Source organism: Lycorma delicatula, chromosome 10, assembly GCF_047948215.1.
Source record: "Lycorma delicatula isolate Av1 chromosome 10, ASM4794821v1, whole genome shotgun sequence".
NCBI lineage: Eukaryota > Metazoa > Arthropoda > Insecta > Hemiptera > Fulgoridae > Lycorma > Lycorma delicatula.
The window spans coordinates 3,442,053-3,465,357 of NC_134464.1; the positions used below are offsets into that span (position 1 = coordinate 3,442,053).

The 23,305-nt window shown below is 36.4% G+C and overlaps 1 protein-coding gene across 2 annotated transcripts in view; it reads left to right on the forward strand.

Annotated features, from left to right (window-relative positions):
* The first annotated feature begins 867 nt into the window (after positions 1 to 867).
* LOC142331166 (uncharacterized) overlaps positions 868 to 23,305 on the forward strand; it is a 109,895-nt gene continuing 87,457 nt past the window's right edge. For both annotated transcript variants that reach the window (XM_075376875.1, XM_075376874.1), the window contains exons 1-3: positions 868 to 1,292; positions 4,870 to 4,940; positions 11,023 to 12,985. In XM_075376875.1, coding sequence (XP_075232990.1) covers positions 4,886 to 4,940; positions 11,023 to 12,985 — 2,018 coding nt within the window. In that variant the 5' untranslated portion in view covers positions 868 to 1,292; positions 4,870 to 4,885. The remainder of the gene's footprint in view (positions 1,293 to 4,869; positions 4,941 to 11,022; positions 12,986 to 23,305) is intronic.

Genomic DNA, 23,305 nt, shown 5'->3' on the forward strand with positions numbered 1-23,305 from the left:
CCAAGGAAGGCGCCTCCATCTTTGTTATATGAAAATGCAGAGAGCTATATTTTCTCGGAAAAAAGGAGCTGTAGTTTTCCATTGCTTTCAGCTGCGCAGTACTCAGAGGATTGAGTGATGTTGATATGGTCGTTTAAGTCGTCCTGATCTACGACTTTAACAACTACTGAAAGAGCTGCAGCTTTTCTTTCAGGAATTATTCCTTAGTCTGGCTCAACAGATACCTCTCCGATATGGTTGCACCTTCGGTCCAGCTACTCTGTATCACTGAGCACTCAAGCCCCCTCACAACGGCAGGATCTCATGATTCATAGAGGGAGATTATCAATATAAGTATTTGCAATAGTTTTCAAAAATTCCTTGAATCTGAAGGCGTACCAAAAATATGTAATCTATAGGTTACAAAGGGACTGAGGAGATTAAAAGAACAAAAATTAATAAAATATATTTTAAGCAATTGTGAAACGGTATCAAATACCCTTTCTTACGGTAGGTAAATTTTTGACAAGCTGTAAAACTTGAAAAGCAAATAAAATTATATGAAATCAGCTGGAAGTGGACCTCCAAACAGTAGACTCGAAAAAAAACCGCTGTTGTGACAAAGATAACGTCCGAAGAATAATTTACTATATAAAAGTTCTTATGGTAGAAAAATGAGCAAAATCGAAGACATATCGAAAAACGATAAACGCATTGAAAAAGACTAATGCAGGTAAAAAGAAGTGACACTTGCGTTGGTGTTTTCGGTTAAAAAAACTAAAAATCTGAATTATTATTTTTTTTATATATTCATGTTATTAAAAATGCTCTAGCAAAAAAAAAAAAATGCTAAATGAACTGTCATATTTGCTTGCTTGTAGATCAATTTTCTCCCGTCTCATGGCGTCAAGTTTTGTTTTGATACCTGATATCTAAACGTTCTTGTTTACAGATATGGAATGCGATTAATTTTTCGACAAAGAAGATTTACGATTGATGCCAGATATTTTCATTTCAATTAAACGTACCAAAAACCTATTTGGGTACCAACTCACCAAACAATGTGAAAGAACAACTTTTACACAGTAAGTGATAGAGGTTATTGATTTTGGAGGAAGCATAAACATTGTGATGAAGCTCGATTAAAATTTATGAATTATTCTGACAGACATAACATTTATTTAAATCTGTATTATATTGTAAGAAACATACGATAAGGACAGATCTACTCCATCAAATTAAACTATCGTCTAGTATTTCGTAGCCGATAGGTTTGTGGCTTCGCAGAGAGATTCGTGAACTAACATTGAAAGGTTAGTAATAAAAATAATTTTTTTTCAACAAACCTTTTATTTCTTTTGATGCAATTACCTATTCTGAAAATTAATCTTTCAGTAAATCTTAAAATGATAATATTGTTTATTATAAATTATGCAGCATTATTGAATTGGATATTGCAGTTTTTCGTAAACTTAATAATAGATTAAACATTTTGTTTCACTTTTTACTAATAATAAACTTTATGAATATCATAAGTTTTATACTTACCGAGTGTACTGAACTACATATCCTAAATTATTGTATTACCTAAAATTTTGTATAACTAGCATTGCGGTAGTTGAAAGATTTCGGATGTTTTTGCCAAACCCTGTGGTAATTAATATTATGTTAGACTATTAGCTATTTTAAACCACAACTTAAAACAAATTGTAGAACATTTTATATATGAATTATTTGTCAGTTGACTGGATGAAATGATGCCGATGAATATATATTGTTTCATTGATCATAGCAGCAAACTTAGTTTATTAGGCAGTAATAGAAGATCAAACCAAAGTAGATGAAATCAGAAAAGGAAGGGGTGAAAATGTTGTGATGTTTTATATTATGACGTTCAAGAAAAGAAAGACATTTAGATTCAGAATTTTTTTATAAAGTATTTTCAGTCGTTTTATTAGTTGCTTTAAGATTAACCTTGCACAAACCAGCCAAGAAAATTTAACATTTTATAATTGTTATAGTTAATATATTTCAAAACATTACGTAAAACAAAAATAATACATATATATTGTAACATTTCCTGCCCAAGGTTTTACTAGATTTCCATATCTGTATAGCCAAATGCTGGAGTAGTTCCTGTTATTACTGAAGGAACAGCACACTTCCATTTCCTGATATAGTGTTATGAATTGATTAGAATTTAATACTTATCGTACTACCAACGGACCCTTATATGATTTTTTAGACCGTTTAAGGAAAGAGAGAACACACTGATCAATTAAATGAAGACTTCCTACTCACACAAAATGACAGAATGTAGTAGTTACTTTATTTGGTAATTCTGAGCAATTAATTGATAATTTAAATTTTGTTCATATTTTAATATACCATTGTAGATGTGCTTCTTACGATCAGAAAAATACAAGATCTAAATTTTGTGAAGCAGGTTTGCATAGCAAGAAGTAACCTGTGCAAGGCCAAAGTCTGTGCCACATTATCATGGCCCTAGTCAATTAGCTATCAGTTTTGTTGAGTTATCAAGAGCTGTTCAGATGCTAATATGTTCTGTGGACAGAAGTTAGGGTTAAGGTCAGATTTTTGTAGAAGTTAGGGATAAATCACCATGGTGTAGTAATACTTAACACCATCTCATAGAACACTTAGCTGAATTTGTGTTTAAACAGATATATAGTTACTACAGAGAGTGACTACTTCACATGTTCCATGCTGTTAGGTCATATGTATGACTGATAATCACCAGTTATCCACTATTATTTGTAATTACTTTATCGATAGCGTCAGTTAGTTCCTGCGCCAGGTTGCCACCACTACCAGAGAACAAAAACTATGTGGAAGTTGTTCTTCACCGGCATCATGTCATCAGGAGACCCACCAATAAGTCTGGCCTCCAAAGTGGCAGTTAGGACATTATTAGCCCTAAGCCCAGGTCTGTTTAAGAGCCAGGACACCTGCAGGTGCCACGATGCCTAGCTGTCAAACAGCCGTCCTTCAGTCGCTTCATGGAGATCCACAATGGCCATTATATCTAACGCACCATCTCTTCTGTCCAGAAGGCCAACCACTGTATTGTGAAAGGCCTTTTTCGGCCAAACATTTCTTATAAAATCTGCAAGTTGGTGCGAGGACACCCCATTATCAAACCCATCAACTATAGGGCAGTATAGTATATACAAGCTACAGTAGCTTTTCAAACCACCAGATCATCATCTCCATGTCAAGAGGTATGTCCTCCTCGGTGTAGGACTGCCTCACCTTCAGCCGTTTGGCCCCCTTCCTGCCCTCCACAGTCGCTTTGGGGGGCAAGCCCTCTACCAGCGTGTCAGATGTTGCAGCGTCAGTGGCAACCAGGATGGGCAGATCCTCCATTGCCTCCTGTCTCAACATCATAGGCTCTGGGGCGACCTCCAATTCTTCTGCTGGCTTCCCTTCCATTATTATGGAGGGGCCGGTAAGATAAAAAAAAATAATACAATAAATTAAATATACTAATTAAATATCAATAATGTAACTCTTGTACTCAAGCTACTAACCAAGCTATCGCTTAAACCGATAATGCCAGTATATAATATAAAATTATCATTACCGAGAAATAATATTCTATTTAATATTATATCACGAGATAAGACAACATAATAATATTAAGTATTGTCCATTAACTAATAAAAAGGTAATATTATTGATAGATAACAAAACTTCAGTCCTCAATGTAAATAATGAAAATAGCCTCTATTGTCAGAGGCAATAAAGCTGATCTCGTAAAAGGTAGAATAAAAACGTAAGCCTGTTAATCGATAATCAAAAAATTGACAAGACACTTCCATAAAAATTCCACCAATCAATCCCAATCGTCCGTACTGAAAAAGTCACCGAAAGAACCAACCAAAAAAGATGAAATCACAAAGTAAATGAAATACATGTCCAAACTGTGTGAGTTCATCCACTCGAATCCATGTCTGTTATAATCCTTAGGGTGATTATAAAAAAAAAAAAAAAGAACCGATGAAATATTAATATTTCATACTAAGATAAGTGCATGTAAATGTTTTTTCAGTATTACAGATTTTTTTTATTGTCAGTGTTTGTAGTGTCAAAAGTATCTATATTTCATTGTTTTATTTCACTATAAATTTCATTGCTCTACTGTGTACATAAGGAAAAATAAGTTACTAAAAATGGACATGTAGACTTGAACCCAAGACATCTATCTTGATTATGAGACAGGAATACACACCACATGGCAGCTGTCACTGCAGGTGTACAAATAAGCTACTTGAACCGGCTCAAAGATCTTTAAATGGAGTTTACTCAGAAATGGGTCCAAGTTGGAAACTGTGCCATTTAAAGGAGGGATGACCCACAATCCTGTCAAAGGGCAAAAATAAAAAGCCCTCTGTGATAAGCTGGCTGTCTGCTCTAATTAATAAGAAATAAATGGTATTTATGGAAAAACCTGAGTATAGTTTAAACAACATTTAGAAGAATAGAAGCAAATTTGAGGAATGTTAATAATAATTAGCACCTGCTTTAAATCTGCGCCAACTGTGGCATGGCATTCTGCTTTCATTCTTTTGGTAATTTAGAGTTCTTAGTAATTTATTTTCTATTATGTTAAATTTTAATAACATTACAGTTGTGTTTTACTTAAAAAGAAATGGAATATTTTGTTGAAAGAAAAAAAAGTAAAACTGGGTAGTTTATTAGAATATTATACTGAAATGTAAGAATTGTTTGACATACATCTGTTCATTGAATTTTAAAATTCTGTTTTCCAACTTTTCATCTATCTACTTGCAAGGAGTTCTATTCGTTTGGCTTAATTGAAAAATTTTTTAAATGTAATATTCCCTAATGATTTTTTTTTTCTTTCAGATTTCCTTGCTCAAAAATGGATTTGAGATCTTATCGTGATTTCTCTGATAATAATATTAAAGAAAAAAAAGGTATTTTAAAGATCACAGAATGATTGTTTGGTATTTTAAAGAAATATTTTAATGAATAAAAATATTTTTAATTTATTTTAGAGTTTTGGTTATGTATATGTGCTTTGTAAACTATTGGTTGAAACTGGTGAATAAAAGTGAAAAAGGTGAAAAAACCTGTTGCAGACAGTGAGCAGCAATGTGTAAAAACATCAATATTGCCGTGAAAATGTCATTGTGTTATATCAGTAATCTCTCTTCTCTTTAGAAACTTTTTTGTTCATAGTTTAGACACACAAAGGTAATATAGAATTTTACATGCCATCTACTGATTTTGGCTATGTAGAAAGATTAGATGCTGGGTAATCAAAAAGTGCAGTGGTATCTGGAAATGGAAATAGAAAAAGGAAAACAGGTGGTAGATTTGGAATGAAAAAGATAAATGTTGTGAGACGAGATGTGACAGAATTGGGGAATTAGTGGTTTCTATTAAATGGTACTTTGAGCAGAAAAGATGAAACTGTTTTTTGACTAATTCTCTTGAATTTTCACGTTAAAATACTTTGAATATAATAATTAAATTGTCTATAAAATGGAACCTTGCTTAATGAGCATAATTTGTTCCCTAATGTTACTCATAATCTGACACGCTTGTTAAGCGAAACAATTTTTATCATAGGAATCAGTTAAAATAGGATAATGTGTTCAATTTCAAAAAGAAGACTCAAATTTAAAATAATGTAATTTATTATTTATAGTACATCTTTTTTTACAAGAAAGTTTTCTAAAGACATAGTTTTTGAAAAAATGAGACATAGCATTATCGTTAAATAAATTTATAGCACGCTTAGCTGCTGCCTTATTAGGCTGATGCTTCTCAACGTATGATGCAACAGTTTCCCCATGCTTTCATCATCTCCCTTATTTCATTGGAAGGTTGTTGTTGCTCTGCTGAGGTTGTAATCTCCTCCTCTCCTGATGAAATTTCCTCTATAACTTTTTACTCTTAACATATCCCAACCCCGTAGGGGGAAGACACCCACCTTGTGATGTTACTGGTCGCCACACCACCCCCTCCATTCCAAGCTTTGAGGGGCTTTACCGGAGGTTGTCTTTAGACCTTCTAACTGATTACATCTCACAGTCATCAGCCAGGTCTCGGTTGGAATGCCATCGATGTAAATGCCTCGGCAGACATTTGCATCAGTAAATTACAAATCAAATTTTTTCTTCATATACACCTCAAATGGACATCTTCACATCCAACCTAACATGATTCCCTCAAACTAACTAAAACCTCAAAAGTGTGAATCCCGTGCCTAGTCCAGATTTGACAGCACTGTTCATGACTGTGAATGCCCCAGAAAATGAACAAGTTGAAAGGTAAACCAATAAAATTGGTTATTGATTGGTAAATACCAATCAAAATTACGTTTTACGAACATAGAAATTCAGACCTACATACAGATAAGACGACCAATTTAGATCACCTTACAAGGGGAACATAACTTCATTCTGGTCTGCGCAGGAGCCCACATCCCCACCCGATCCCATCATGGAGTCTTTTGTGGCATTACCAAGTCACGATCAGGATCATCACTAGTGGAACGAAGCCATGTTCCTGGTTGCATCGGCTACCATACCCTTGGTGGTGCGGCCCCCCCTACCAGCGGGAGCGCCTAATCAAATCACAAACAACACCAATATGACTGTGGCATGATGCCAGTATGCCTACCTCCAGCCAATCCAATGCCTAGGCTGGGACCCTAGCCACCAAGGAGCCTACTATGATCAAATATCTTGATTAAACTACCTCTGCATCATGCAGGGAAACTGTTCGATGACTGAAATAACTTGAGAGCACTTCTAATTCATTTCGTGTACACTTACGCTTCTGCATCTGAAACAGGCCAGAGGGTCACCAAAAGTTATTAAATGCCCCGCATATGTCCAAAAAAATCCCTAATACATATTTACATGGACTAAAGGAAGCTATATCCATCACCTTTATTATGGCATCCTCAGTGCTCTTGCCCGGTCGGAAACCGTACTTGTTGTCCGTTAGCAAATGATGAGTGACCAATGTAGCATTAATACGCAAATATAGGACCTTCTCAAAAACCTTGTTAATCGCAGACAAGAGCGTTAGTGGATGGTAAGAAGAACTAACAGTAGGATGTTTGTCACCAACTTTGAACAACAACACCAAGTCTCCACATTTCTAACACGCTGGAAAGTGGCCAGCAAAGAGCAACCTATTATATACTCTAGTTAGAGGACCAAGGACTACTGGAAGTAGTCCTTGGTCCTCTAAGGAAGTAGTCGGACGAGGAGCTCCACTGTGATACAGTCATACCTGGGGCCTTGTGCTGACACAAGGATATGTTACCACAAGCTCAGTGCAGAATGAATTACCATAAGCTGTTCAGTGGTCAGTTCCTTGAAATGAATCAATATCTTTTTCATATTATTTTTACTTTCTTTCTGCTGTTTATAGTATTACCAGTTACCATGTAAATAGGCATAGTGGCAAATAATTAATTCATAAGAATTAGGAATATTCATAAGAATATTAAAAAAAAAAAAGAAAAAAAAGTCGGTCATCTGATTACCCTTATGAATAAATAAATAACATATTAAATTGTTCATTAACATGTTGACCAGTGAGAACAAGACTCAAAATACAGGTGTCTGGTGAAAAATAGTAGTTTCAGGATATCCTCCACTACAGTAAAGATAGACCTATAAAGACCTAAAGACCTATAAAGTAAAGGTGCGTATAAACATAAGTCCAGAAACTATTTTTTTCGAATAATGGCTCTCAAAAATGTTCTTCCTAATTTCTGCCTGCATAGTAAAACAAGACTATACTGAGATTCTTGATATAAAGTTACGTGATAGAATTTTTGTTTGTTTTGTCCCAAAATTTTTAAAATAGTGTTCCAATACTATTATCTCCCAAAGTTCCCAAGAAAATTCTATAAACCCTAAAAAAATGGATTCAAAATACCATTTTTTTAAGTTTGAAATAAATATGTTTTTTCAGTTTAATTTTGATAAAATTGATTTTATCAAGATTGAAAATAAAAAAAATTAAAGTCGGAGAGTGTTAGACCTTTGTAGTGTGTGTAATAAACATATAATGTATAATAATAAATAAGGTCAGGTTTCCACAGAGGCCAAGTAATTGACTCATATCAATTTTGACTGTTAAAATAAGCTATATTCTGTAAACTAGCTTTTTTTCTAAAACTTAAAGATACCCCATCATATGAGAAAATCATCTGTTGTACCAGTACAGAAGCATCTTCTAAAAAAGCTATTTATTTTTTTGCACAAAATTTACACACATTTTCCATAAGCTGTTCATAAAATATAAATAGATCAATCATTTTGTCGCTGACTATATTGCGGTTTGTTGATTTTCAGAACCCTACTGATGATTATTTTGTGAATTAACTTATGTATTTTTTCTTTTTTGATTGCCTCATTAGCAAATAAATTAGAACCTACTTCAAGACAGTTGTGTTATAGTAGCTGAAGACAGAAACGCATACCTGTGTGATTAACCAATGATAAGAAATTCTTATAAGACTATGCCAAGGCTATGTTGAGTATATTGGATCACAATTTATCCTTCATCATCAAGGTGTTCTTGGAATTCAATAAAATATGGTGTTGGAAATGAATCTGTCATTATGTAAAAACTGAAATTCAATTTTAAATATGATTAAGTTTTATAATTTTTTTTATGGGATTACCTTTAATGACTGTCATTATGCTTGTCTTTACTTAATTTAAAAAAAAAATTTTATTCATATGTATAGAGGCTGCATTAGTAACGTTTATATAATTTCTGCAGTTTTTGATTTTAGGAATATAAAAAAGATGTTGGTTTTTTAAAACTATATATTTTTTTTGACATCTTTCAGTCATTTTATTTCAAATAAAGATTAAATTATTCAACTTTTATTTGTTTTTTTGATGTTACATTAATTTTCTCAGAATTAAATTTTCCTACGAATTGTTTCAAAGTTTAATTTTTTTTACTGGCCATTTAAGGTAGAAAATTTATATCAAATCTAGTAAGGTGTAATTTATAAATCCAGTTGTTTAGGATTTACAATTTTCTCAGAAAGAAATACAGGTGTTGTTTTTGAGGGTCACTTTTCAAGTCAAAAAACATAAAACCACAAATTTTCTTCAAAAAAATTTCAGTTAGCCCCATTTTATCTTCTAAGAATAAATCTATCTTTATAAGATAAATTTATGTGTATAATTATGCATACATTTAACTTTTAAGTAGAAATCTGGGCCTATTTTTTTCACTAATTGTAACTCAGGAATAGACATTTCCAAATTATGTTTCTATGAACTGCTTCCATACGGTCACTAGTCAGATATATTTTTAAATTGTTTTAAGTTTCTTCATGAATGACTGAAACATACAACACTGAGAAATACAGGTGTACAAAAAAATATTATTTATGCTTCAGTGGAAAAGAACTTAAACTTACCATCAGGTTATTACATAGAAAACGTTTAACTTTGGGAAGTATCTTTGGCAGTGTAAGAGTTCATCAGTATTTTCTGACCCCCAGTTATAAACATTATGTCTGTTAACTTTTCTTGTAAGTTGTTGACTCATTACAATACACAATACAATCAAAAAAGTTATCATCTTCTTGTAGCTACATTTTGATTGCAAAGTTGGCAAACACAGCGTAGTAGGTTTCAAACCCAGTATCAGCTGTAAACAGTATGGATGCATACGTAAGTGTTTCTTTAAAACATTTCGCACTGTTATCACACCAGCATTCCTACTTTGTGGCTGGCCTTCCTAACAGATATTTTAGGACTACATAGCAAAGACTCCCTGACACGTCGAACATTTTCTTCAGACACCCTCCTTTCACTCACACAGACATCCGGTCATTTTCAGTGATTATGTTATTGAAAAATTTTATTATCAATCGGAGAATTACAATTAAACTTTCTATGGAATGCATGTTGAATTACAACTGCTGATTCACATTTAGCAAATTGCACAATATAGAAGGCTTTCTGTTCAGGAGCTACTGCTTTGCTAGTGATGCTGTCAAATGAAAAGATAAAGAATCGGTCTACAGTCTTGTGCTCAACTAAAACTTTCCTTTTTACTCTGATTCTAGCCTTAAATCAACACTGTACACTTCATCCAAGAGATATTAAAACACTAATGTTGTTACTGTTTCATTATTCATGTAGTATATCTGCAGCATCTACAACAAAATATAATAGTTACCTATACTGGTTGTTAAGACCTTACGGACTTAACAATATTTACGTGTGTATTTTTTAGTATTCAATGGGTGACTACATACATGCCTTTGTTATATAATGAAAAAGCTCTGTAAAATTGCCTAAACAATTTTACTAGTGGCCCCTTACTGTTTTGCAGTGTTATTATTTCAAAGTAATGTTATAAATTAAAAAAAATAGTTAAAAATCTAGTGACCAATGCTGCTGCACAGTGATGTTATTATGAATTAATGTTATCTATTTTAAAAAATTGGTTAAAAACATTCCAATTACAACATGTCTCATTCCCAACTCCCACGCTTTTCTCTTTCCTTTCCTTCCACAGATAAAATGCATGCTCAAAACATATTTCTAGTCTGTCCAAATGTTCTACTGGATGGTATAAGCTGATTTTTTTTATTTTACTTGATATGGCATCATGCATCAACAGACCTTCATAGTGATTTTCCTAAGAGTAATAACCTAGGAAAATTCCCTCAGTTAAGAAATAAATGAGGATTTTTTGATGAATTTTCAGAAGGAGATTTAATTTTATGGTCTGATGATGCTTGATTACATATCTGTAGGTCATTCTGAGAAGAATAAAAAAAAATTAGCTCGAACCATCCAGTAGAATGTCCACACGGACTGGAAGTAGATTTTCAGCCCAATTTTGTTATTGTAGAAGATTTGTTAATATATATTCATATTCTACAGTTATTTATGGTGTAATTCCTATTTTTCCATCTTAACAGTTTTCCTATTAATTCAATTCTTAAAAGGTTATTTAAATGTAAAATTAATTTAATTTTTTTTTCTAAAGGTTTTAAACGTCCTGGAGATTATATTGAATCAACATGCGAATACAATGTTAAAATTGGAAGAAGTAATTTTAATTCATCTAAGAGTAATTTATCACAATTTAATGATGATAGTAATTTTTCCAGTACAAATATAAATTTGCCGTTATTACATCAAGCAAATTATTCTAGAAGAAATGATTATGATAAAAGTATCAGTTACAATGACATTGAAACGTTTGGAAGTTGTGGTTATTCAGGTGTAGTTTCAAAAACAGATAAAAATACCAATAAACAAAATAGATATTCTTCTGAAAGAAGAAGAGATTCATTTGCAAACGATAATAATTTATCTCAGTCATATTTATTTATGAAACAACCTGCTGATGAAAGTTATGGAAGAAATAATCATAATTTAGAAAGTAAATATCTTGACTGCAGAAATGATGATTATCCCAGTCGTTCAGACATGAATTTACATACTAAAGTGTCATCTGTAAAAGAAAAATATCATGATATTAAAAGTATGAGTTACTCACCATCACAACGAATGGATTACTCAGAAACAAAAAACAGATCAGTTGGTAATCATAATGAACAGGACTATCCCAATTATCCAGAGATGAATTTACAGACTAGAATGTCATCTATGAAAGGAAAATTTCATGATATTAAAAGTATGAGTTACTCACCATCACAACGAATGGATTACTCAGAAACAAAAAACAGATCAGTTGGTAATCATAATGAACAGGATTATCCCAATTATCCAGAGATGAATTTACAGACTAGAATGTCATCTATGAAAGGAAAATTTCATGATATTAAAAGTTTTAATTACTCACCATCACAACAAATTGATTACCCAAAAACAAAAAACAGATCAGTTGGTAATCATAATGAACAGGATTATCCTAATTTTCCAGAGATAAATTTACAGACTAGAATGTCATCTATGAAAGGAAAATTTCAAGATATTAAAAGTTTTAATTACTTACCATCACAACAAATGGATTACTCAAAAGAAGACAGATCAATTGGTAATCTTGATGAACAGGATTATCTCAATCATCTAGAGATGAATTTAGAAACTAGAATGGTATCTATGAAAGAAAAACATCATGATATTGAAAGTATGAGTTACTCACCATCACAACAAATGGATTACTTAAAAAAAGAAAACAGATCAATTGATAATGTTAATGAATTGAACTATCCTGTTTCTTCACACTTTAATTTACGGACGAGAATATCATTTATGAATGATGAAGTTTGTGATAATGTTATGAGAAGTTATCCAGCACCACAACAGATGGATGATTTCAGATACAGGAACAGATCAAAAGATGATAATGGATCTGATGGTTATATTAGTAAACATGATGGTTTTGCCAATTCAAAGTATGAAAGAAATTCATACTCGGATATTAATACATTTAGAGGTAATCGTGGTGCAATGTATGAGGATTATTCAACCTCTCCTCAAAGAAAAGAATTTAGAAATGATTATGATAATATTCAAAAGAATAACAAAAATATTCCAAGTAGATTCAATGTGTATTCTGACTCGGATAATAACAATTTTATGGAAAGAAATAGATCATTAATACATCAAGATCAGTTTAGAAGTAGTAATTTTGAAGAAAATGATTCATTTCGTGGTAGAAATTTTATGAAGAAACATAATTATAGTTCTTCAAATTTTATTGAAAAATCTAGTAGCAATAAAGATTTTGTGCCAGTTACAGCAAGCATGAAGGATAACCCAATTAATGTAAATGAAAATGATTTATCTGATGTTACTGTGGATTTAGTTAAAAATACTGATGGTCCTGCTGGAAAGAATGTTGTTGTTGTTGTTTGTGCTAAAGAATTTACAAATATAAAAGATGTTAGCACTCAATTATATGTACTTAGAAGAACTGCTAAATGGAATAAAAAAGAATTCAAACATATACAAAATTATGATTCTCAGAGGAAATTGAGGTAAGATTTATATATTATTATTATTTCCAATTATTCCCCTTTGGGAGAGTGCGTGAACTTGAAAAAATCATGGCTTAACTTCCTTCTTCTCTTTTCTTTTCTTCCCAAAACCTCTGCATTCATTCACTATGTTTCTTCTTCCTCTCCTTCATCTTTCTATCATTTATCTTTTTTGCTGTTATTCAATTTTCTAATTTCAACCCTAAATTTCCTTCTGTCCATGATTTCTTCTTCTGAGATGTTCAATTGTTCCTGGCTATCTTGCTTTTCTTTCATCCAAATGGACTTTAACTTACTTGCCTTGATGATGTTGAAAATTTTCTTAGTGAGTATCTTCACCCATCCTGCATAAATGTCTGTAGAATTGTAGACATCTTTTCCTGAACTTGTTGGTGATGGAGTCTGTGTTTTCATTAATTCCTTTGTGGGTCATTTGATCCAGGTTCCGTCTCTGAGGGCTGCACTGTGGATTTTTCTGAGAATTTTCCATTCTTGATTTCATGAATTTTGGCCATTCCTATGATTACTGTTTTTTTCTGCATACAAGGCCACCAGCAAGACATAGTTATTACATTGTTAGTTATTACATTGATAGTTTTACATTGCGAGACACTACCGTATTATTATAATGATTTCATGCAAGCTTTTCAGTTTTAATATTATTTTTGTGTTGGATTGATTTGCATGACATTTTTACCGCCACCACACCATTCAGTCCTAAAGCATAAGACCGAATGTCTGTGCCACAACAGGCTACTGAGCCACGAATCAGTTTAGCGACCAGTGTCCTAACTAGCTCCTAGAGCTAACCTAATTGCATGAGCGAACTAAGCATGGTGCCACACACCACTTGCTTCATGTCCCTCCGCTCACTTGTCATATTCTAAAATGGGTAGGCACACCCCATCAACTACTAAAATATATGACATTAAATAAATTAAATTTATCACATCAGGACCACAATTCGCTGCCACGCTAGGTCACCGAATGCCAGCAAGTACCTGTCCACCAATATTAAAGCGCTTGGAGCTGTAATTGGCTGATGGCCAGTCATAACTCTCTGGTAGTTTCCCACAGCAGTGAGGTAGAAATCTTTCCCTTAAATAAACTAGTAATGCCCGTTGTACAAAGCAACGACATCAAGAAACACCCACATGGTCCGACAATTCAGCTTACGCCACATTGACTCGCCGCTTATGATTGGCAAATTTTCCCTTTGACCTCTAAGTTCAGGGTAGCCTGAGTTCTGGCCCCCCCCCAAGAGCTGGGCAGTCGAACTTCATATGTTCGTTCGACTGGATCTCCCCGCAGACGCACAGCTCATCAGCTGCCAGAATGGTTCAAGTTCGCGTGGTTGGAGAGCACCTGGGCACCTGTTCCCTTAAAAACGAAGGAGAGGCATACGATCCCCCCAAGTTCTGTATAAATGTATACAAGGACCTTCCCTTAGTCGTGGTGTGCCATTCTTGCTGCCATGCTTCCATCGCGAGGCTGTAAAGCCTGCTCCTCAGGCGGAAGATGGGCAACTGAACGAAATTTAGAACCGGTGCATTGTGATCACTTTCCGCTCCGGTTCAGGCCCGGCTCGAAACCGCATCCCAAATACCTCGACCTCCCTCCCTCTTCGCAACTTCCACATGGCTGCCCGAACTTTCACCACTAAATCGATTGAGAGAGCCTTTCCCAATATGGTGGTAGCTTCGTTGGAGGTTGTTTTAAAAACACCAGTGCATACTATTATTGCTCTTCGCTGGGCACTCCTTAAATTCTGAATAAGTGCTCTATTTCTGTCCAACCTATGCGCCCAAACGGACGCAGCATAAGAGGCCATACTTTTGAAGACAGTTCGGTACACCATGTTCAAATATCAGTTTAGATATCAGACAAGTACTACTGCCTGCAGGGCTACGGGAACATTGCGGGGTTCCAACTCGTAGAGGAAAGAACCCCAACACAATAAAAATGGCCAAAACCTATTTACAGTCGGCGCTTTCCACCTCGGCAAGATCATTTAAGATGCAATTCTCGGTGCCAACCCCTTTTATGAAGCCATACTGGCCACGATTTAAAAGTGAGTTCATATCGATGCTTTCCCGGAGCCGTTCCACAGCTAGCTTTTCAAGCAACTTGTCGATTACCTACAAGAGGCTGATGGGTCGATAACTGCTGACCTCACTCGGATCTTTTCCTGATTTTAAGAGCACCCTCACCAAAGCCACCTTCCAACAAGTCGGAAAGCAACCTCAGCTCAGGCACCCCGAGAACAGTCGGCCAAACGGGTCTCTTATGACAGGCAGCAGGTGTTAGAAAATATCCGGGTCAAGTTGGTCAATCCCCGGTGCCTTTCTCAGTACCATTCGGTGTATATCTACGGGGATTCACAGCCCGTACGTCAGGGATGGTGTCTCACCCGCCCCAACGCCGACATCTGCTGCACTCTTCGGAGCATCTGGAAACTGAGTATCCAATAACGCCTGGTATGTCGCCACAGTTGGTAAAGTGTGGTCACGACCACCAAACCCGCATCGAACACTGGACAGCACGTGCAATGGCTTTGGCCAGTAACATGATTTTGCGAGCTGCCAAGGGCTGTGCTGCAACTCGCGCATGGAGTCTTGCCAAAACTTGAGTTTGGGTTCCTTGATGGCATGAACGTACTCATTATGGGCGCGCCGGTAGATCCACAGACCCTCAGCGCGCACGTCATCAACGATAATCCCCGCTAGGGGGCGACGCTGGTTTCTTCTCCTAGCGGACTTAGCTCTTGCGCGCAGCATGCTAAGGCCAGAGGTTCGCCTCCGTTTAACAGAGGCTCCCCGGAAGCAACGGTTATGACGGCTCGAGGCACTCTCCGATCAGCGGATTGGCCACTACATAAGGGTCCGTTCATTGGCCGACGCCGCCGTAGTACCCTGTCGCAGCCAGTCTTGATGGCCCGGCCTAATTGTTCAGCCATCAATTCCACCTCCGGGCTGCACGCGCCATTTCAACCCCTGTAAGGCAGCCACACACTCGCGCCGCAGCCTGTGTTGATCCAGGCCCCTTGGATTATACCGACCCGAATCTGGAGCTCTTGGACCGTCACCGTAAGCGATCTCATAGGTTATAAGCCTATGTTCACTCACACTGGCCTCGGGCCAGACAGTCCAACTACTTGCACTCCTAAGCAGATCGCCCGTCACCAAGGTGACGTCGAAGTAACGTTCCCCCACTTCGGAAGAGAATATCTGCAGTTGTTCTGCCTCGTTAAGCATTTAGAGGTTTCTGGCTTCAACGAACTATGCGAGACCATCGCCTCTGGGGTCAGTGAGTGGTGAACCGCAGGCGGAAGACTTGGCGTTAGCGTCCACAGCAACCAGCACTCTGATGCCGGGAGACCGTCCAGAATCCGTTGAATAACGTCAACCCCGTGGAAGCCGACCACCCTATCACCGACCGTGTACGGCTCCTGGACAAAGAGAACTTCGAGTTCGTACTCTTCAAGAATCCTCATGGCTTCATTTGTGGCTGCCCGGGAACGATGTAGGTTTAACTGTCCCAGGCACAAGCGTTCGATATGGTGACGACCGTCCTCGAAAGCTTCCCCGAATTCAGGCATCGCCATACGTGGTGTCAGTTATGATCTTCGTCCGGGCTATGTCATGCGATCTGCATTGTTTACCTCCGACCCGGTGTCCGGCATCAAAGTCTTTCACCAAGGCACAAGGAGCGCACTTTGCAGACGCGGTCTTACTAAGGCAATTAACTGCCCTGTGCCCTGCAAGGTCGCAATGACTATACATCTCCGACTGTGCTCTACAGCGGAGAAAGGTGTGACCAAAGCCTTGACATTTGAAGCACCGGGGTACTTCTGTATGATCATCGACCCTGCAAGAGGTCCACCCAAGGAACAGCCGGCCACCGGCCACGAAGATTTACCGGCTCCTAGGCAAGGTCTCAAAGAACCACCCAGTGGTTCTTTGAGGCTTCCTTCCGCCCCAACTGCCGGACCACCCTGGTCCCGTAGAGGAAGTCCTTGTTAGCCATATCCAACGCTGGATTTTGGCTGTGTATCGCCTTGAGGATTTCGGGCTCCTCTGTCCTCGTTGCCCTTGGCAAATCATACACCAATATTTGAGGCCTCCGCTCGGCCAGCAACAGCCTTCAGTACGTTGTTCTGCAGAACGTCGCCTTCCAGCAGCCGCTTTGCCTGCTGCTCACTTACGACATTCAGGATCCCACTCCATGGTCCCTTGTTTTCGTGACCCGGGAAATCTGGAACCTTTTTTTCCGCGAGTCCAGGACCGTCTTCAGGGTCAGCTCTGTCATCGTAGACGAAGCTCCCGGACCAAGCGTTACTAGGACCACCTTGACGGCGGCCCGCTTAATTTTGTTAGCCGACGCCTGAACTGGCGGCGGGGGACTAACACGCTTAGGCCCAGGTGCGGCTGTTACTATAGCGAAGGAGATAGGCTTCTTCACCTTCTTCTCCACCCGTTTTAAAGAGGTGTAGATCTCGCCAAGGACCCTCCCCGTTACCGGTTTGAAGTCCCCGACTCCTTCCACCACCTGGTCCACCTTGCCCGATAGTCGATCAATGCCGAATTTAGAGCTCGGTTAGCGCCCTGGAGGCCCTCGCATTTCAATGCCAGCTCAGAAACCATTAAGGCAACCTCGGAAAGGTACGAGTCAACTAACTGTCGAAACTCGACTGAAATGCGTGATTCCTTGGTGGTTATTTTGGTCCAAGCGGGCCGCATACCCTCGATCCGTCCGTTAGACACCGAGCTAGACCTTTGCAAAGGAGGCATCGTCCCAGAATCCTCCGGGACAGAGCCGACCACCTCACCGCTGTGCACCGCCACCCTCGACCTCTCAGGGAGCTGCCTCTCAGCCTTGGTTTGCCCTCCACTGACGGCTTGATCTCCCTTCGTTTTTGTGTTCGATATTGTACTGAGTCCTGTAGGTTAAATGGTTTCTCCCAAGTACTTGAAGTGGGGTGCTTGTGAGATTTTTCCATACTGTGTTTGCAGCGGGAATTTTCCAGTCAATTTGGTTTCTGTATATTGTGTATTTTCATAAGAAATTGGAGTTCGGTTTTACAGGTTATTTCATGCAGTTTCTCCAATGTGAAAAATGGGTTTGAGATTTCCCCCATGAATTTGTCTTTTGAGGTGGTTTCTGATAATGTTTCCTGGATGATGGCTCTGGTCTTCAAATTCTAGTAGGGTATTTAAACGAGGCTCGTCTCTCAACCGAGTTGAAGGCTTTTTTAAAATCAACAAATGTGACTGTAGTATTCCAAGATCGTCTGATGTGTAGTATGATCTTTTTTTTTTGTCTTCAGTCATTTGACTGGTTTGATGCAGCTCTCCAAAATTCCCTATCTAGTGCTAGTCGTTTCATTTCAGTATACCCTCTACATCCCTAAAAATTTGTTTTACGTATTCCAAATGTGGCCTGCCTACACAATTTTTTCCTTCTACCTGTCCTTCCAATATTAAAGCGACTATTCCAGGATGCCTTAGTATGTGGTCTATAAGTCTATCTCTTCTTTTAACTATATTTTTCCAAACGCTTCTTTCTTCATCTATTTGCCGCAATACCTCTTCGTTTGTCGCTTTATCCACCCGTCTGATTTTTAACATTCTCCTATAGCACCGCATTTCAAAAGCTTCTAATCTTTTCTTCTCAGATACTCCGATCGTCCATGTTTCACTTTCATATAAAGCGACATTCCAAACATATACTTGCAAAAATCTTTTCCTGACATTTAAATTAATTTTTGATGTAAACAAATTATATTTCTCACTGAAAGCTCGTTTCGCTTGTGCTATTCGGCATTTTATATCGCTCCTGCTTCATCCATCTTTAGTAATTCTACTTCCCAAATAACAAAATTCTTCTACCTCCATAATCTTCTACTCCTATTTTCACATTCAGTGGTCCATCTTTGTTATTTCTACTACATTTCATTACTTTTGTTTTGTTCTTGTTTATTTTCATGCGATAGTTCTTCGTAGGACTTCATCTATGCCGTTCATTGTTTCTTCTAAATCCTTTTTACTCTCTGCTAGAATTACTATATCATCAGCAAATCGTAGCATCTTTATCTTTTCACCTTGTACTGTTACTCCGAATCTAAATTGTTCTTTAACATCATTAACTGCTAGTTTCATGTAAAGATTAAAAAGTAACGGAGATAGGGAACATCCTTGTCGGACTCCCTTTCTTATTAGGGCTTCTTTCTTATGTTCTTCAATTGTTACTGTTGCTGTTTGGTTCCTGTACATGTTAGGAATTGTTCTTCTATCTCTGTATTTGAACCCTAATTTTTTTAAAATGCTGAACATTTTATTCCAGTCTACGTTATCGAATGCCTTTTCTAGGTCTATAAACGCCAAGTATGTTGGTTTGTTTTTCTTTAATCTTCCTTCTACTATTAATCTGAGGCCTAAAATTGCTTCCCTTGTCCCTATACTTTTCCTGAAACCAAATTGGTCTTCTCCTAACACTTCCTTCACTCTCCTCTCAATTCTTCTGTATAGAATTCTAGTTATGATTTTTGATGCATGACTAGTTAAACAAATTGTTCTGTATTCTTCACATTTATCTGCCCCTGCTTTCTTTGGTATCATTACTATAACACTTTTTTTGAAGTCTGACGGAAGTTCCCCTTTTTCATAAATATTACACACCAGTTTGTATAATCTATCAATCGCTTCCTCACCTGCACTGCGCAGTAATTCTACAGGTATTCCGTCTATTCCAGGAGCCTTTCTACCATTTAAATCTTTTAATGCTGTCTTAAATTCAGATCTCAGTATTGTTTCTCCCATTTCATCCTCCTCAACTTCCTCTTCTTCCTCTATAACACCATTTTCTAATTCATTTCCTCCGTATAACTCTTCAATATATTCCACCCATCTATCGACTTTACCTTTCGTATTATATATTGGTGTACCATCTTTGTTTAACACATTATTAGATTTTAATTTATGTAACCCGAAATTTTCCTTAACTTTCCTGTATGCTCCGTCTATTTTACCAATGTTCATTTCTCTTTCCACTTCTGAACACTTTTCTTTAATCCACTCTTCTTTCGCCAGTTTGCACTTCCTGTTTATAGCATTTCTTAATTGCCGATAGTTCCTTTTACTTTCTTCATCACTAGCATTCTTATATTTTCTACGTTCATCCATCAGCTGCAATATATCGTCTGAAACCCAAGGTTTTCTACCAGTTCTCTTTATTCCGCCTAAGTTTGCTTCTGCTGATTTAAGAATTTCCTTTTTAACATTCTCCCATTCTTCTTCTACATTTTCTACCTTATCTTTTTTACTCAGACCTCTTGCGATGTCCTCCTCAAAAATCTTCTTTACCTCCTCTTCCTCAAGCTTCTCTAAATTCCACCGATTCATCTGACACCTTTTCTTCAGGTTTTTAAACCCCAATCTACATTTCATTATCACCAAATTATGGTCGCTATCAAAAGTCTGCTCCAGGGTAAGTTTTGCAGTCAACGAGTTGATTTCTAAATCTTTGCTTAACCATGATATAATCTATCTGATACCTTGCAGTATCGCCTGGCTTTTTCCAAGTGTATATTCTTCTATTATGATTTTTAAATTGGGTGTTGGCAATTACTAAATTATACTTCGTGCATAACTCTATAAGTCGGTCCTCTCTTTCATTCCTTTTGCCCAGCCCTTATTCACCCACTATATTTCCTTCCTTGCGTTTTCCAATGCTTGCATTCCAATCTCCAACTATTATTAAATTTTCATCTCCTTTTACATGTTTAATTGCTTCATCAATCTCTTCGTATACACATTCTACCTCATCATCATCATGGGCGCTTGTAGGCATATAGACGTTAACAATTGTTGTCAGTTTAGGTTTTGATTTTATCCTTATTACAATGACTCTATCGCTATGCGTCTTGAAATACTCCACTCTCCTCCCTATCTTCTTGTTCATCACGAAACCTACTCCTGCCTGCCCATTATTTGACGCTGAGTTAATTACTCTAAAGTCACCTGTCCAAAAGTCTCCTTCCTTTTCCCACCGAACCTCACTAATTCCTACTATATCCACGTTTACCCTATCCATTTCCCTTTTTAAATTTTCTAGCCTACCAACCTTTTTTAAGCTTCTAACATTCCACGCTCCGACTCGTAGAATGTTATTTTTTACTTTTCTGGTGACCCCTTCCTTAGTAGTCCCCACCCGGAGATCCGAACGGGGGACTATTTTACCTCCGGAATATTTTACCAAGGAAGGCGCCTCCATTATTGCTATGTGAAAATGCAGAGAGCCACATTTTCTTGGAAAAAAAGAAAACAGCTGTAGTTTTCCATTGCTTTCAGCTGCGCAGTACTCAGAGGACTGAGTGATGTTGATATGGCCGTTTAAGTCATTCTGACTCACGCCCCTAACAACTACTGAAAGAGCTGCTGCCCTCTTTCAGGAATCATTCCTTAGTCTGGCTCTCAACAGATACCTCTCCGATATGGTTGCACCTTCGGTCCAGCTACTCTGTATCCCTGAGCACTCAAGCCCCCTCACCAACGACAAGGTCTCATGATTCATAGAGGAGGAGTATGATCTTAAGGTTCCAGATTTATTTGATAGAGGATCTTCCTTTTCTGAATCCTGTCTGATACTTGCTAGTATGGTTTTGAAAAACTCACATCATTTTGTGATCATCTGATGCGAAAATACTATGTTATCGTACACTTTACTTGACCGGAAATGAATTTCAGTAGGGTTACACCTCCTTGCCCATAGAAACAAGTTGCTACTTGAGATCACTAATTCTAGTATGTTTTTAGCTAGTAACAAACTAACTACTGTCCTTACTAACTTCAAATATTATTGCAGTTGAGGAAACAGAAGTAAGTATAGCTGGTGTTGTACAACTTTTCAAAAAAATATTTTTAGAAACAAAATTTAGGCACATGCAACATTTTGATGACCCTTTAGGTAAATAATTTTTTTTTCAGTATTAACTTTGTTATGTTCTTTATATTTTTATATGTTTAGTATAAAATCTTATTTGGGATAGGGTGTTTACATATTTGTGTTGGATTATAATCTACATGATGGACAGCCTACTCTCCAAACTGAAAATGCAAATCATGATTCGCATGTTCTTAGCATGGTTCCTGTGCACTGCTTTACATCATACTAAAATTGTATAGTATATTTTACAATAGTCAGTGTTTAGTTCTAGAGTTATTTTATTCTATACAAAATGTTTAGATTTCGAAAGATTATCTCTACTTTTTAAGAAAATGTAAGTTTCTTTCCTTTTTTTCTATTGTAACATAAATTACTCTTCCTGCCCTTCTGATTATCAAGAGGAGAATCAGTCTTCTCTTGAAATTCTTCCGGTTCTTTTATTGCATTTAATTTTATAGCTATTAAAGATTTGTTTCCTCAAATCAACAATTATTTTCTTCTATTTTTGTATTTCTTTCTATAATTTTGCATTTGATTACGTATTTATTTTCATTGTCTAGTCTTTTATGTTAATTAAAACCAAATACTACTATGAAGATAACTACGTTTAAAGATGGTGCTAAACGCTTAGTAAATTATTTCTGGATGTTATTTCAAGGATTGGTTACTTCTTAAAAAAAACAATGAAATAATAATAAAACTTTAATTTGTTCATCTATTAGAATTTCAGAAAATTCCATTGAAGTTGTAAGAACTAAATTTTATTATTCACTTATGCAGTTTTTAATGGTATTTTTTGTAAAATCTTGTAATTGAAGGTTATGAAAATTTTTTTTTTAAATTTACATTCATTAAAAGCTCTGACATCCAAGGGCCATTCCATTGACCAGAATAATCCATTATTTATAGTAGTTTTACCTGAGTGTGTTTTGATGTTATTTTGAAAAAATTTCTTAAAATAATGAGGAATTTTTTTCAATGAACTTGCCGTGATTTGTCGTTTTTTATTTATATTTGTTAATAAAAGAAGATGAGTCATTGAAAATTCAAAAATAATTGTCAACACGACTATTTTCCTATGATGATTGGTTAAAATTAGTAAGTTTTTATTAGAAAGAACCATTTAATATCAAAAATAATATTTTTTTTTTAGTAGTATGATTTACGTTATTCAATCAGAGCAATTTTAAAATCTGATCAGATTTATTCTCCTGATATCAATGAGCCTGCAGTAGTGTATTTACCCCACAAGATTCACTGGTTGGTTATCAGGAAACATAAATGGCTCTGAATGCAATGAAACTTATTTAGGCATAAATATAATTAATAATGTTAATTGCAATGTATCTACTATAACAATGTACTTATTAAAGTGCA